General features: G+C 35.0%; 4 protein-coding genes across 4 annotated transcripts; 1 reads left to right on the top strand and 3 right to left on the bottom strand.

The window, feature by feature from the left end:
- Positions 1 to 356: 356 nt before the first annotated feature.
- Positions 357 to 2752, bottom strand: LOC110645866 (homeobox-leucine zipper protein HAT5). Its single transcript, XM_021799132.2, has 3 exons — positions 2222 to 2752; positions 1129 to 1523; positions 357 to 1032 (listed from the first exon to the last, which is right to left on the bottom strand). Exons 1-3 carry the CDS (start codon positions 2352 to 2354, stop codon positions 619 to 621), a joined length of 942 nt encoding a protein of 313 aa, XP_021654824.2. The 5' UTR covers positions 2355 to 2752; the 3' UTR covers positions 357 to 618.
- Positions 2753 to 7494: 4742 nt separating this feature from the next.
- Positions 7495 to 10872, top strand: LOC110645849 (protein NRT1/ PTR FAMILY 4.6). The gene is made up of 5 exons (XM_058132463.1): positions 7495 to 7629; positions 7736 to 7832; positions 8039 to 8256; positions 9073 to 9513; positions 9605 to 10872. The coding sequence occupies exons 1-5, from the start codon at positions 7627 to 7629 to the stop codon at positions 10577 to 10579; spliced, it is 1734 nt and encodes a 577-aa protein (XP_057988446.1). The 5' UTR covers positions 7495 to 7626; the 3' UTR covers positions 10580 to 10872.
- Positions 10873 to 11954: 1082 nt separating this feature from the next.
- LOC110645848 (uncharacterized) lies at positions 11955 to 12995 on the bottom strand. Its single transcript, XM_021799114.2, has 2 exons — positions 12711 to 12995; positions 11955 to 12602 (listed from the first exon to the last, which is right to left on the bottom strand). The coding sequence occupies exons 1-2, from the start codon at positions 12849 to 12851 to the stop codon at positions 12159 to 12161; spliced, it is 585 nt and encodes a 194-aa protein (XP_021654806.2). The 5' UTR covers positions 12852 to 12995; the 3' UTR covers positions 11955 to 12158.
- A 1411-nt stretch (positions 12996 to 14406) lies between these two features.
- On the bottom strand, positions 14407 to 15177 carry LOC110645867 (uncharacterized). Its single transcript, XM_021799133.2, has 2 exons — positions 15045 to 15177; positions 14407 to 14892 (listed from the first exon to the last, which is right to left on the bottom strand). Exons 1-2 carry the CDS (start codon positions 15087 to 15089, stop codon positions 14587 to 14589), a joined length of 351 nt encoding a protein of 116 aa, XP_021654825.2. The 5' UTR covers positions 15090 to 15177; the 3' UTR covers positions 14407 to 14586.
- Positions 15178 to 16156: the final 979 nt, after the last annotated feature.

The raw sequence follows: 16156 nt of genomic DNA, 5'->3' as shown, positions 1-16156 counted from the left end.
ATTTCATTGAATTTTGCCTAAATTTTAGTTTTTCCTCCCCTTCATTACCATAAAACGAATATGCAAAGTTCATTTTCTTTCCATTAGAAGCTAATTTGATCTGTGTTTTTGTCTCCTATCCAATTCTACTGTAGTCTTCATTCAAACAGTTCAACTTTCTCTCCTGGCTTCTCTTACCTTCATCTTCCTGTTGGTTTGTAGAACAAAATCAAAATTTCAACATTGTCAATGAGTTAGTGTTCGTAAAGTTCTACCTAGAAAGAGTTGTACAGAGGCTATCCCCCACGTTCTTGTACTTAATTTGAAAACTACAATGTAATGGAAAATGGACTTCCCAACAAACATCAAGACATGGATTGCATAATATTTCAAACTTTATTTATAGAATGAAAAGATATTATTTAATTACAACCGTACATGAAAGTTCCGTTGAACTCTAAAACCCTTTAGAAAATCAAGATTACAGGGGTAAAAACCAACTTTCCGAATCAAAGCAAAACCCAATATCACATTTGGATTGGGATGTCCATTGGATTTATTACTTATTTGCAATCACCCCTACCATGAAGCCTTGAACCAGAAGACAAACAACAAAGATACACATATACCAGGAATAATTTAGTATGACCAGCACCAGAAGGATTGATCTTCAAAACTGGCAGGCGGTTCAGAGTAATCAGCATCTTCGAGCTTTGGAAAGACATATGGAGGCCATAGACTCTTGCTTAAATTATCTTCTTCATCTTGGGATAAATCAGATTGGTCTGGTTCAAAAACATATGAAGAATCACAGGCCTCTAAGAGTGAAGAGTGAACCCCATCAGTATAATGTGGACTGTCTGAATCAAATATATCGCTTTTGGCTGAGCTAATATCTTCTTGTTTACAGGCTCCAATTGAAACTTTTGATACTTCACCCTCAGAAGTTGAATCACCAATTGGCTTTTTGGGTTCCTGGGATAATGCGTCTTTATCAGACAATTCTAAATTTCCCTTCTCTCTGAGAAGGAGCTTGTCTGTGACGAGACTAACCTGCAAATAATTTAACCACCAGTTTGTTCAATTTCAATGCTAAATTCAAATTAGAGCAGAAGCTGAGAATTCTATATGGATAGTGTTTATTTTTACCTCAGCTTTTAGTTTATCTTTCTCCTTGAGGAGCGTATCATAGTCAGCCTTAAGGCTATTATAGCTAGTCTGCAATGCCTCATAATCCTTCTCCAGCTGTTTTGTCTTCCATCTTGCTCGGCGGTTTTGAAACCATATGGCAACCTGCCTAGGCTGGAGACCAAGGTCCTTTGCAAGCTGGATTTTCCTTTCAGGTTCGAGCTTGTTCTCAACCTCAAAACTTTTTTCAAGAAAATGTACTTGATCAACAGAAAGTCTCCTCTTCTTCTCACGTTGATGAAAATACTCATCCAATTCCTCATCACCATTCTCTTCGTGATCAAATGAGCGGAAAAAAGGCCGGGTTGATCCATTTACTTGATGAACATCCTCAAAGCTCACCATGGATCTTGAGCCTAAATTAATGGCACCTCATGATTAGAAGACTATATTTAGAGCATGACAAGGACTGGACATTCAAATTAGTAACCATTTCTGTGCCATTTACATGAGCCATTCAAACAGGTGTAAGTAATTTGCTTAGGTTTTTTCTCGCATTGATTGATAACAAAGAGGCATCTTGCATAATTCAAGAACTCAGATATGAAGAAAATCAGAAACACGAAAATTAGCCAGATCTCGTTGAAGACATTTTGAGCTCAATTCAGATGTCTGAGCCCACGAGGGAACCCTCCAGTCTTCAAATTACAGGGAAGACAGAATAAAGAGTCAAACAAAATCCAAAAACCTCCCATATGAAATAGAAAAGAAACAAGCTAAAAATTCAATAAATAAAAGATTCAAACAAAATATTGAATTCAGTCGTGGAAACAAATGTTAACCTCTTCTGCCCTTTCTCCTCCACCTTAGTTGTAAACACGTTAAAAATCATAAACTTTCCATCATAAAGCATCACTTGCCAACCAGTGATTTCTAGAGCACAATTTTGAGAAAATTTGTACTTCTAACGTAATCAGAACCAATAAAACACAAAATAGAAAAAGTAGCTTGACCAGGTTTATTTTAATTATGCAGCAATTATAGCACAGAATCGACATAGAACAAAACGAAGTGCAAAGGTAGTAAATCCAGGAAGGGAGGTAGAAGAAGGTACCTTGGAAGGAAGGAGAAGACCCAGTAAAGAAAAAGGCATCAAGAGGCTGAGAAGTAGCACAAGGGCTACGTTGGCTTTGGAGCAAAACAGAAAAATTCGAACCAGAACTACCACCACCACCAGCAGCTGCCATGCTCTTTTTTTTTTTTTTTTTTTCTTTTTTATAGAAGTTTTCCTGCCAATACAGGTTTTTTACTCTGCCAGTACGGCCCTCAGCAAATAATCAAAAGACCCAGATTCGAAGATGTATAATCTCCGTTTTCTAAAAATCAAAAATATTATTTTAGGATTTGTGGCGAAAGAAGCTGGTGATGATGATCTCTGTGATGTGGGAAGTGTGGGAGCACCTGCAGCAGCTCACACCCATCACTCAGAAGAAGAAGAATTGTTGGGTAACAGAGAGAGAGTTAGAGATGAGCTTCGATTGTTTTGGCGAAGAAGAAAAGTTGTGAACAGGTAGAGAGAAGTGTGAAATTTGAGCACAGAGAATGAGAGAGAGAGAAGGAGAGATTCTTCCTTCCGAACGAAGGTGTGATTGGTTTATAACAAGAAGTGGCACAGCCGATGGGTGCTCCTTGGGGAGAAAGGACATTGTCACTCCGTACTTACCAACATGCCCCTCCCTTTTCAATTTTCACAATATATTTCTTCTGCTTTTTTTCTTACATCATTTATTTTTTTATAAATGAAAACGTATTCAATAATTTTAAGCAAAAGGGCAAAATAGAGAGAGAGAGGGAAATAATATATAGATGATGAGATGCATTTTATAGATGACAACGTCAACGAGGCGCAAGAGAGAAACAAAAGAATTGTGTCAAAATCAAAGTCGCTTTCCAATTTACATTGGAGATGGTACAGTAAACCCACCCGTCTACTTCTCCACCATGACTTGGTCCTCTCCACCAGCCCTCCGCCCCCACGTGGCTCGTTTTCCAACACGGAGGGCCCTTCTTTGTCTCCTGATGCGGTCCCGCGGCCGCGTGAATTTTGGATTCTCTCACTTCTCAAACTCTTTAGTACGAAAGAGAACAGTTGCTGCCATCGGAGGGACTGCGCGATTTATAGCTGCAAAGATGGGGTAACGCAGATAATTACAAGTGCGTATCAGTCATGCTATCGCTGCGAAACACCTAAACATCTATCATTCTAATTTTATTTTTTTTAATAAACAATAAAAAAGATATAAGAGATGCGTCACTATGTTGTTATTTACATAAGACTTTGGCTTATAATCAATAAATAAAGCCTACCATTTTTATTTTTCTAATTAATTATTATTATATCTCAAATTAGCATTAAAAATATGAAATATAATTAAAATTAAATGTGTAATAAATTCAAAAAAATTTAAAATGACTCTTAAATTAATAAATTAAATCAAATCAAATCGATTTGATTTTATATTCACAAATTGATTTGTGTAATAACGCAGTCATATAATCTATAATTCACGTGTGGACTTTAAAATCACGTCAAAACTAGATTATATATTAAAGATAACCATTAATTTTATATGAAATTTAAAAAAATTAAAAATAAAATTTAAGAGGCTTTTATGAAAGTATATATTAACAAATGATAATGTATCGTGTTACTCAAAAAGGTTTAATAGAGAGCCTTGTGGTAACACTTGGAAGGCTCCATAAAAGGATAAGTGACCCAAAATTAAGGCATTGTCATGCATTGAACATGGTTAATGACTAAGACTAAACACTATGAGGTTGTCTCCAACTCCAAGCCCTATGGTCCCCCCCCTTACTCCTAAGTGGCTTAGCCACCCATGGCCTAAAGATCCAATATCTATCCTTTTCTTCATGATCACCACTTATTTTAACTTATGTGATTTTTCTTAATCATATGTTTAAGGCTGAAAATAGAAGTTTGTATTTAGGGGTCAAAATTAAATACAAAACAAATTGAATAAAATTTTGATGAAAATAGAGGGATTAAAATAAAAATATAAAATATTAAGATATCAAAATTAAATAATATAAAAATATGAATAAAATTTATATAAAAATACATGAATAAAAATAAAAATAAAAATATTAGAGGGCTAAATAATAACTTTTTTAAAAGATACACTAAAATTTATGAGTAAAATCTTAGTTTAAAAAATTTAAGGAGGGCCAACAGTTAAAATTTAATTGAATTTATTTTGATCTAAATCCACACTGCGCTTGTATCAAAAAGTAAATATTGATTTTAATAATTTCTATATTATTAAATTGAAATGTATATAGGAAATTATCTTTTTTCATTTTTGAGATCACTAAATAGGAAGGAAATCATTGTAAGCCCATTAATGATAATCAAAACAACGGCCTAAGAAGCTCAATCTGACCCAATAACACTAAAAAGCTCAAAGTGTTCACATAGAGCTCAGAACCTTTGCACTTTAAAGCCCAAAGCCTATGTTTCTTCCTTCTGCTAAAACCTTGCACTAGGGAAACATCCGATGGAGTTCAAGATTTGAATTGAGCCCAATTTCAAATCTTTCAAGTTTTCGAACATGGGTATACTTTGTTAGACAATCCTAATTTGATCATTTCAATTTTTATTTTTAACTGTTAATAATCTTCAGAGAAGGGCTTTTCAATGCATTTGTTTGTGGGGCAGAATATTTTCTAAAATTAGACAAACATTGGTTAGATAAGTTACCTGAAATATGCATAAACTAATGGCCCATATCGTTGGTCGGTGACTCAAAAATCTAAGCAAAATTCAAATGGCAATTCCATGGGCCATGAGCACAAGTCTCCACTCGTGTCCTGAGACTAATATCAGAAGTGTTTCCATCATTTATGTCACCCATATGCATCATTAATGCCTTTTCAGCCTTCTTATGCTTGAGGGCAATTTCTGCCTGACACTAGTTGTTGCTTGTGGTGGAGATTCACATGACAACCACAATTTGTGCATTTTTAAGTTCCCTTACCTGCAGCACTATTATCTGCGAAAAAAAAATGGAAACACCAGATAATTGAGACTAACCACAAACATGCCAACTCCATAAACACAACCAGGCTCCAGGAGCCAGGTTTCCTGGAATTTTAAGAAGTAATGTTCATTTAGTAGCCTAATTCCCAGGAGCATACTAATGTATAAAAGAATGGATAGTTAGTGTTATGGTTTTCACAGTTCGTGCATCTGTGTTCTGTGAATATGAATACTTAAAATTCAAGTGCCTAGTGCCAAGCCCGTAAGAAATATCTGTGTGCCTTTATATGGATAGTACAGTGATTAAATATGAGACTTCAATTTAAAGATCATGCATCCTAACATGAACAGAGAGATCCCAATTTGGAAGTCACAAGTTTGAATTACTAGGAAGGAATTTATCACTTTGTATGATGGAGAAAGACTACCCTCCTCTGTATGATGGAGAAAGACTACCCTCCTCAAACTTCCTGATATATATATATTTAGAATTAGAACCACAAGAAGTTCCATCACACTTCTATTTCTATAAGCAAAAATTAAATTCATGGACATACATTAAGCGCAATGGAATTTTGTTCACATCAGTTGAGCAACTTTAGGGGTTGTCAGCAGAATATTCTACAGATAGAATAGATAGATCTAAGCAATGGAATTTTGTTCACATCAGTTGAGCAACTTAAGGGGTTGTCAGCTGAATATTCTACAGATAGAATAGATAGATCTAAGCATTGAAGTATTCTTCATACAACAGCCACCACCTTGGAGATTCTATGCTCTACAATCCACAAGATATGAGAATGAGAACCTAACTTGCACCCTGTTGGAATGAAGTCACAATATTATTCAAGTTTTCCCTGGGAGGTAAAAGCTAAAAATCAGATGTTATTTCCCATTTAGCAACAACTGATAATTTTATCTTATGTTTTGGTTTATCATCAAGAAAGATGTTATGTCCCAATTACATTCCACAAAACCAAGACTAAGACAAGTTTTTTCTCCTTCCCTCTTAAACATATAATTTCAATCCAAAGTAAGACATTAAAAAAGAATTTTTTAAGATTTATGTTCATCATTTTTTTTATGGGGAGGGGGTGCTGGGGGAATCATTCAGTTATACAGCATGTCTTCTTTTCAAGGCCCTCAGGGTCAAATTGAATGAGGGGGGACTACAGAATGGGTGTAAATACATGGGAATTAATGCTATTGCTGGGATGGTAGGACCCTTAAGTAATGGCTCTTAGCCACCCAACTTGCGGAGCTCTCTCATATCATGCATAACCATGGTTTTCTGGTAAATTGCATCCACATATTTCAGTGATCAGGAGAACAATGAATTACAGGTGGCCCAGAAAGGAGACTGATGCCACCCGGCACACCAATGAATAAACAGGTAAGTAAAATCTGTTACGAGTCATGTAGTAAGAAAACAATTCAGTCCAAGTTGGTGAAAGCACTGTAAGAGCATGGCAAAAGGACAATCATATGAAAAGAGACAATGATCTTAAGGCCCTTATTTTACATAAGAAACGACCAGAAGAAAAATCATGTTCCAAACTCAACATATTAGCTAGGAATTAGGGATAAGTCCTTGTTAATGATTAAGTTTAAAAAAGCAAGCATTTCCTCTATTGGGAAAGGTCAGAATAGGATAATACAGAAATTTAGCAAGTAGAGACCATTGATTTCTAGTGATTAGCATTGGGACACAATGGTATTGCTAGTGATTGTGGGAATGATGTGGCTGTGGCCTGTGGCACATGTCTAACAAGCTATACTTAACCTTTAACTTCAAGATTAACATCATGCCATTATGGCATTATTGCAATTTTAAATTTGCACATTATCTATTGATATGAATTTCTTGATAATTAAAAAAATGCACGTCACACAAAGAACTCACTGCATGGTTAGTTTGGGCAATCATCTTACTCCATGTACAAAGTATGTCCACCTTTGCAAACTCTCCTTCCTAAAACAGGATACTGATCAGGTTCAAAAGGTAGTAACATATGATTAATTGGTTATAATTTCCACCATTATGGTTAATAATGCAACTTCTTGTAATTCAGCCTAACTAAAAAGATTGAAACAGAATGTTGAACTATTAGCAGAACAAGTATGAACACATACTCATTATCAATAGGTGGGAATTTTTTTTTATGCCCTATATTATTATGGTTATGTGCCATAAAACCTTTGTGATCCAGATAAGAGCACAAGTTCCCTCCTTTTTGGCTTCTCTCAGAGGCAGAAAACAGCAACTTCGAGAGAGAGAGAAAATGAATAGTCATTTTCATAAAGTCTAGACCTTTCTCGTCAGTCTGGACCACCATTTTCTCAGCCTATATATAAGTCACCATGTCATTCCCGTCTAGTTCACGAAACATATTTGATCAAGTTCTACAACCAGAGATCCAATATAGTACCTTGCATACTTGCATAAAAATTTGAAAGCAGAGATGGTAGGACTTCCACCACACACATATTCCGATTTTCATCTCTTCGTTTTTGTATTCGTGTTCCTACTAAGTTTCCTGGTGTTTTAACTCTTTTGGGCCATCATTGCAGGATGAAGCAAACAAGTGGGAAGGCTATGTAGACTGGAAGAATGGACCTGCCCTAAGGGGTCGTCATGGCGGCGTGCTTGCTGCCTCCTTCATCTTGGGTAAGTATAGATAAATGATAAATATAACTTTCATACTTCTTCCCTCTTATATGCGGTATAATTTGCGAATTGGTTCTCAAGAAGAAGATAAATTAGTAACAGCTGAACTCATGATACACATGTACACACACTCATCTTCATATAAATACATAACTTTCAAGATATGTAATACTGATTATGTGATTTTGTTATATCAAAAATCATAGTCGTGGAGGTACTAGAGAATCTAGCATACCTGGCAAATGCAAGTAACCTTGTGCTATACCTGTCCAAGTTCATGCATTTTTCTCCATCCAGCTCCGCCAACATTGTTACCAATTTTATGGGAACAGCCTTCCTCCTTGCTCTACTTGGTGGCTTTCTGGCAGATGCCTTATTCACCACCTATCGAATCTATTTGATAAGTGCTGCAATAGAATTCACGGTAAGGTTACAAAGCTACTTTTGCCTTACTTTTGGAATGAAATCTTCTTGCTGTCATTCAAATAAGCAATTAGTATCCCTATTCTCTGAAGAAATCAAACCGTGAATGGTTCCAAGTTGCATAGTAGCCATGACTGGTTTGTTACACCCCTTTTGAGGATACTATCAATTAGAGACATAACATCGGCCAGTCGGACTCGCCACTGGAATATCTCTAAGGTCCATCGAGAAAGACAATCTATAAAATGGCTTGTTTGTCCATGCCCAGAAATGTGCCAATCGCAGGGCTTTAATGTTCAATAACTGTATTTAAGGTAGCCCCATCCAGATAGTATCCAAACCAACCATTAAATCAGTATCAATGTTTAAACAACAGCTTGAGTTTCCGACCAATAAGGGAAAACAAAGCAGCCAATAGATTTAAAAATTAATAAATCGTGATAGATTGTCCAATCATGTTTCTGGAAACTTGTAATTAAGGTCCCACAGTCTGAAGTGAAGATTGACAGGTGGATATGAATTCTCTCTATCAGTTCCCAATGGTCCCCTTTCAAATGAAAATAGCTTTCAGTCATACCATGTGACAGATTGATCAAATACAACACTTAATGTTCAATTCAGCCAAAAAGGAAAACCAAGTGCTGCCAAATCCTTAATAGCCTGATTTCAAGTTCAACACACACCACATTAAGGAAAATTACAATACAGTAAAATAATAAAAAGATCCTGGCTGAGTCCATCAACCATTAAAAGTTCTTCCCTACCACTTAAGATCATAACTTCTACATGCGTTAACCAATTCTTACCAATGAAACAGGGCCTGTTAGCACTCACAGTCCAAGCTCGCTTCACTTCACTGAAACCACCACCATGTGTTCCAGCAAACACAATCATCTCATGTGAACAGGTTCATGGGGGGAAAGCAGTGATGTTATTTGCAGGCCTCTATCTAGTGGCACTGGGTGTTGGAGGAATAAAAGGTTCACTTCCCCCACATGGCGCCGAGCAGTTTGATGAAACTACCCCACAAGGAAGAAAGCAGCGATCATCATTCTTTAATTACTATGTTTTCTGCCTCTCTTGTGGGGCTCTGATAGCAGTGACTTTTGTGGTATGGATTGAAGACAACAAAGGATGGCAATGGGGTTTTGGGATCTCCACTGCAACTATACTTCTCTCCATCCCAATCTTCCTCCTTGGATCCCCAGTGTATAGGAACAAAGTTCCAAAGGGAAGCCCCATCACAACCATATTCAAGGTACAGTTAAGATAAATAATACAAAACCATCAGAATTTGCAAAGAAAAAAAGATCCCGTTGGATAATCCATGTCATTTATTCCTCCTGCAGGTTCTCGTTGCAGCAATTTATAACACCTGCAAAGCAGGGAATCCAAGCAATGCTGTCAGGGGCATGGACAGAAGCTCATCATACACCACTGAGGCCAGTGAGGGAGAGGATAGTCATGCCAAAAAGGGGGCACCAAGTGAAACTCCGGGGGAAAGTTTAAAGTTTCTCAATAGAGCAGTGATGAACAAGACTATAAACCCAATGCTTCAATGCACAGTAAAGGATGTAGAAGAGGTTAAGATAGTGCTAAGGATAGTCCCCATCTTCATGTCTACCATAATGTTAAACTGCTGCCTCGCTCAACTCTCCACCTTTTCTGTCCAACAAGCTTCAACCATGAATACCAAGCTTGGTTCCTTGAAAGTCCCACCAGCTTCTCTCCCTGTCTTCCCTGTCATCTCCATCATGATGCTGGCACCAATTTATAATCATATTATCATTCCATTTGCGAGGAAAGTTACAAAATCTGAAATGGGGATCACTCATTTGCAAAGAATAGGGACAGGGCTAGTCCTCTCCACTGTGGCAATGGCAGTGGCAGCGCTAGTAGAAATCAAGCGAAAAGGATTGGTGGCCAATTATCAACTAACAAATTCAGCTGAAGCTCTACCCATCACATTCCTTTGGATAGCCTGGCAGTACTTGTTCCTTGGATCAGCTGATCTTTTCACCTTAGCTGGCATGATGGAATTCTTCTTCACAGAAGCCCCTACAAGCATGAGATCTTTGGCTACATCTCTCTCCTGGGCCTCACTGGCAATGGGATACTACCTCAGTTCTGTGCTTGTGTCAATAGTCAATGCTGTGACTGGTGCCTGCAGACACACACCATGGCTATTTGGAAACAACTTGAATCATTATCACCTGGAGCGGTTTTACTGGTTGATGTGCATATTAAGTGGATTGAACTTCTTGCATTATCTATTCTGGGCTTGCCGCTACAGATACAAATCAACAAAGCCTGATGACGAATAAAAAACTTCAATTGCACAAGTCACTAGATGTCTACTTGTCTTGCCAGAGAGAGAGAGAGAGAGAGAGAGAGAGTGAGTGTGTATAAAGATGGTATCAGAATTCCGTCCTGTATGATTCCTGATAAAATTTTCTTATTATCCCTAGTTACATATAGCTTTAGAACAAGCCACCAATCAACATACATAAAATTTGCCCATGTAATACGAATTCTGATGCTCGCATCTTATGAATAGTCTCTCATCCAAATAAATAATGGCTCCCAAATGAGTGAAATAAACTACTTGTTATAATTCCACACTGAATCACCCAAGTAGGTCACTCTCTTTTGGGACGACTTGTCGTCAAAAGACAACTACAAATCCCTTAGGTTAAAACCGACATAACATTCAACATATTATCTGTTTTCGAAGGAGGTTTAAAATAGACGTGCCGCTTAAAGATGAAAATAGTTCCCAAATCCCCATATATAAAAATTCTATTCTTATCCATGTTAACATCACAGTAGCAATCAAAAACCAATGAACAGCAAGCTCATGAATGCCTCAATTGCAGATAAAGATTTATCGCCTTCTTTCTTAATCATATCGGAACTGAGTATGAGGTACCATACGAGAAAATGATTGCAATTATTTTGCAGGGGAAGAGAAAAAACAGAATCCACATTTTGTAGGAAGTGGAAACTGCAAATCTAACTTAAAAAATATCGAACGGCGACGATTATAGTGCACCAAAAATGGGCAGTGAAAAAGTAAGAAATAGGGAAGTAGAATACTTTTTAAAAGTACTTTTTCTTTTTATTTTCATGCAGGGGATGTAGCTCAGATGGTAGAGCGCTCGCTTAGCATGCAAGAGGTACGGCGATCGATTCCCCGCATCTCCATGGTCGTGTAATTTTAATTTGTGTGTCAATATTATATGCACATTCTTTTTTTTTTTTAATTTTCTTGTATTTATCAAAATGGCACTATATGTATTATTTTTTTTTATTTCTTTATATTTATCAAATTGAGAATGAATCAAGTATTTTTTTTAATGAATTCCGTTGAGATAAATTTGAAAAGTATATAATTGAATTTATGAATTTAAATTTGAAAATAATATATGTGTTAGGCTCAAATTTTAATATATTAAGTATCTATTTTACAAATTTTTTTATATTTAAAATAAAAAGAATTTAAATATTTTATCAGTTTATTAAAATTTTAAATATAAATTATTAATAAAAATATATATTTTATTATTAATAAAAATATATAAATTTAAATAAATTTGAGTAATAATTATTGAATAAATTCAATTAATTTTAGATAAAATTTCATTAAATAAATTAATATTAGTGTAAATATTAAAAATAATAATTAAATTTAAATTTAAGTAAAATAACTTTTGCAAATATCATACACATTGCTCCTTATTTACATATCATTTGATCAATTCCATATCATCAATTATCATAAAGAGTTATCATCTCCTAACCTGCCATTTACATTCCTTAATATAATCATACACAGTCCACATTATTTTAAAATTAAAAAAAAAATGAAAATGCCCAAAAACCAAGAAAAGCAAAAACTCAGGCTCAGTCAGCTTCTTGCAGCCCACCAAGCACAACAGACCCAACAAACAACCCAGCAGCGCCAACAACAAGCGCACCTGCCAATACAACTTGCACCGCCACCAGCCCCGCCGAATCATCCGGTATTACGACGATCGCTGCTAGCGCCACTACCAGTATCGGAAGCGTTGCGGAAGCCAGAGTGGACGGAGAGACACTGACTGTCTTCTCCAACAGACTCAAAAGGCCTAACTCCTCAGCTTTGGAAAACACACCTAACTTCTCTAGTGACGACAGTGTGAATCCCAGCTCCTCCGCCTTGGAGAGTAGTCCTGCCTTTTCTACGTTGCTAAGTACTTTGCGCTTCTCCAGCTTCTTGAACACATCGAATTCCAATTCTTCACTGCTTTCGTAGAAGATTCCCGGACCATACCATTGTTTCTTCCAACCATCATCGTACTTGTTCACCTGCATCAATTGCATATAGATCAATTCTATTTACATAGCAATTAAAAAAAACAGTTAATTCAAGGGCTGTTTAAACAAGCAGTAAATATTAATTAATTAATTAATCACCTTCTTCTTGGGAGCCATAGCAACGACCGTGCGGGCCTGTTTAGCGGGAAATGGGGGTGCGAGAAGGGGATTGGAAGAGAAGAAGTGGCGTTGGATTCCTCGAAGATAAGCAGCTGAGGGTGATGGAACTGCGACCGCCATTGATGATGGAGGAGAGAAGAGCAAAACAGAGAATAAAGAAGGGTTTTTGGCCTGGTTTCTGTTGACGATGCTGCAACTGCGACGTAGGAGAATGGGTGAAATCCTAGGTGCTTTGTCTGAACCAATCAAATTGGTGATGGGTTTATCTAAGACATGTCATTTTTCCATGCAAAAGAAATTGGGCCTTTTCTTTCTTTAGGCCTGAAATCAAATTTAAGCCCATATTCTTGTTAATGGAGCATTCATCCATCATTTCCATCAATTGTCAAATTATGTTGTTTTCCATTTTTGGTTCTTCTTGTGAAAAAATGAAAATCATATTTTCAAAAAAATGGGCAAATGAAACAAGCAAAAAATCATTGTCTTAAAGCTAGTAATTGATTTTTCAGGATCCCACATCGATTATGAATAGCGTGCATAGGTGATTTATATGGATTAGCATATCTTCAGAATTTTATTAAGGAGTGTGTTATGTCACTGAATCATCTGCATACATGTGTATACCTTTAGATAAAAAAAAATCAAAGTGTTAGAGAGAGTGAGCCGGTGCGTGCGTGGGCTTACTCCCCACATATGAGTTGTGTACACATGGTTTGCTGTGTGAAAGGGCTGATCTTTCAGAATTATACATCGATTCAAGTTTCCACATCGGTTATGGATAACGTGTGTATACTTTTGGGAGAGTTATTGCATATGATTTCGTTCCTTCCTTATAATAAAAAACTAATTTGAATTGATTTGTATAGAAAAAAAAAATTTATGCGTTGAAATATTCTTTTTTTTTTAATTCTATATTATATATGGGTTCTTGCATAATTTTTTTTCCATTTTATCAATTGATTTTATGTTGAAAAGTAATTTAATTTATTCATATATCTAGAAATATGAGTAGTTAAATACATTACATAGGTAATAAAAATAAATATAATATTTAAATAAGTGAATTTTTAAAAAAATGTATGACATATTTAATAAATAGTTGTTGCAAGATTATAAAATGCTCTTAGTGTATTAATTTTTAATGCACCATATGCTCACAAGAATTTAGTCATTTTATGAATTATGGGATGTGAGCTCATTTCGTTGTAAAGGAAGGAGCATGTGCTCCTTGAGCACCTAATAAAACCTCATAGATATGATGTATATTATATATACCTTTATAAAAAATAGTTTTATTTACGATAAAAGGACGAGAATTTTTTCTTAAACTCGATTAATTGTTAATTCAATAAATAAATACGCAGAACTTATGTGTGTATTTAATAAGTAGCTTTTATTATTTTTGAATTAATAGTAAACTAAGTCTATCTAAGCAAAATCCTTTATAATATTATTTTAATGTTATTATACTCACTTGTTGTGATTATTCTCATTTATCTTATGCGTGATTTCTCTCATTTCCAACAAACTAGAAGCTTCCAACATTTTAATGGAGTAATGTTTACACCGTGTAATGGGTTCATCTTGCTCTTATTGTATCGATGGCGCAGTTTTTCTACAAAGTTTCACTCTGTTTGCAGGGATGATTTAATTAAAAACCAAAGCATCCGAAAGCTGCAAAGCAAGTAATACTTAATATTTTTATTATTGCACTAATTAATCTCTCCAAACACGGTACTGCTTAATTAATATTCTACAAACACATGAACCCTTTTCGAATTCATGTGTTTTTCTACTCATATTCTCTATAATATTAATATATGATCTTCTGTTTATGATCCCTAGTTGTAGCAGTCTATGTGGGAATCTCCATACCAGGCTTGCTACGCTCAACAAAAGATTTCTCTGCTTTCATCTCATGATCGTCAACTCTCACGTCCTTGCCATCGATTTTCTTAAGCTCGCCGTGGATGCTTCGGTATATTACAGCAATAGGTCTAGTGTCAAAATCCTTTACAAATTTAGAACCTGATACAGAATCATTAGCTGCCGGATGTTCTTCAACAAACAGGCCTCTGATTGCTTCTGGCATAGGCTGTTCTTTCATTATGCTCTTCCAGTAGTCCTGTGGTAGCTTTCTTGCATAGTTGAGGTTCACAAACTATAACAAATATATAGAAGAAAATGCTTTAATAATTAATTTAGTAATCAGACCAAAGAAATAAATTTAGTAATCTCGATACCATGCACCCAATAGCAATGAGGAAAAAACTGGGAGAAGCTTAGTGATCGTTGGCTATGAAATATACTTACCGAGAAGAGACACAACAGAAGAAAGAAAGTGAATGCGGGCTTCATCTTGAAATTTTTTTGCTAGTTTGTATTTTGTATGTGGTAGGCTGTACTCCAACCTCATGACTCCATGCCTCTTAATTTATAGCCCAACAACAAGGACAAGAAAGTGATTAACAATATATATTTTCTATTTATGAAATGTCTTATTGGAGTTAATTATAAAATATTAAAAGAGAATACAAGACTAAATATTGTTAATAATTTTCAACACTCTTCGAGAATTTCACAAGATATTAAAATAGCCACAGTTTAAGACTTAAGAAAAGTATAGTAATAAGCTGACCCAGGTGAGATTTTTTTTCGTGTTAATTAATAGTAATATTTGATGTTTTATAGTTTTAATAAACGAGTTAAATATTATATAATTAAAATACATTAATATAATTTAGATATTATTTAATTTTAAATAAAAAAAAAGTTTGTGAGTCCAGTTAATCAGGGACTCGCTATAATATAAAGTACAACATTTGCAGTGATCCCAAGGTCGGTGGTATGCCAAAAATGTTAAAGAATGGGTGGATACAGGAGGAGCATATATAAATATTCTCTCCCATTTTCCTGGCATTTGTGATATAAGCACTTTTTCATTGGAATAGATCATGTGTGACTAATTAGCAGAATTCAACGTCAAATTTAATTACAGGTTTGGAAAGTTTAAAAATATAGTAAAATAATTTAATTTAATTGAATTTTATTTAGTTAATTTTTATTTTTAAAAGTTTTAAATCCATTCATTTATTTTTTTTAATTATTTTAAATAATAAAATTCAAATAATTAACATATAGTATATGCTTGAACGGATAGAATCATTTCATGTAATCAAGTGGTGAATGTCTCTATAGGGAAGCAATAAATAATAAATAACATTAAAGGCATTGAAACTGTTGTCGAAAAAATTATTTTTTTAAATATATTAATTAAAGAGTATTAAAATAAATTTAAAATTAAATTTTTATAAGTTTTAGTTATAAAAACACTAAAATAACAAAATAGCTTTTTTTTAAACTGTTTTTTTCAACGTAAATGATGTTTTTATTTAGAAAAATAATTTCAGCCTTTTAAATATAAT

This window comes from Hevea brasiliensis, chromosome 13 (assembly GCF_030052815.1).
Source record: "Hevea brasiliensis isolate MT/VB/25A 57/8 chromosome 13, ASM3005281v1, whole genome shotgun sequence".
NCBI classification, from domain to species: Eukaryota; Viridiplantae; Streptophyta; class Magnoliopsida; order Malpighiales; family Euphorbiaceae; genus Hevea; species Hevea brasiliensis.
Note: the sequence above shows the minus strand (reverse complement) of the source record. Positions and strands in the feature narration are given on the sequence as shown.

What these genes read in the sequence shown, in the direction of transcription:
- LOC110645866 (XM_021799132.2), bottom strand. Translation starts at nt 2,354, where the DNA reads ATGGCAGCTGCTGGTGGTGGTGGTAGTTCTGGTTCGAATTTTTCTGTT. An exon ending in GTCTTCTCCTTCCTTCCAAG is followed by an intron (nt 1,524 to 2,221) that starts GTACCTTCTTCT and finishes CCATTAATTTAG; the next exon opens with GCTCAAGATCCATGGTGAGC. An exon ending in AAGATAAACTAAAAGCTGAG is followed by an intron (nt 1,033 to 1,128) that starts GTAAAAATAAAC and finishes AATTATTTGCAG; the next exon opens with GTTAGTCTCGTCACAGACAA.
- LOC110645849 (XM_058132463.1), top strand. An exon ending in GTGCTGCAATAGAATTCACG is followed by an intron (nt 8,257 to 9,072) that starts GTAAGGTTACAA and finishes CCAATGAAACAG; the next exon opens with GGCCTGTTAGCACTCACAGT. An exon ending in CCATCACAACCATATTCAAG is followed by an intron (nt 9,514 to 9,604) that starts GTACAGTTAAGA and finishes TTCCTCCTGCAG; the next exon opens with GTTCTCGTTGCAGCAATTTA.
- LOC110645848 (XM_021799114.2), bottom strand. Translation starts at nt 12,851, where the DNA reads ATGGCGGTCGCAGTTCCATCACCCTCAGCTGCTTATCTTCGAGGAATC. An exon ending in CTATGGCTCCCAAGAAGAAG is followed by an intron (nt 12,603 to 12,710) that starts GTGATTAATTAA and finishes CAATTGATGCAG; the next exon opens with GTGAACAAGTACGATGATGG.
- LOC110645867 (XM_021799133.2), bottom strand. Translation starts at nt 15,089, where the DNA reads ATGAAGCCCGCATTCACTTTCTTTCTTCTGTTGTGTCTCTTCTCG. An exon ending in TTCTGTTGTGTCTCTTCTCG is followed by an intron (nt 14,893 to 15,044) that starts GTAAGTATATTT and finishes TATTTGTTATAG; the next exon opens with TTTGTGAACCTCAACTATGC.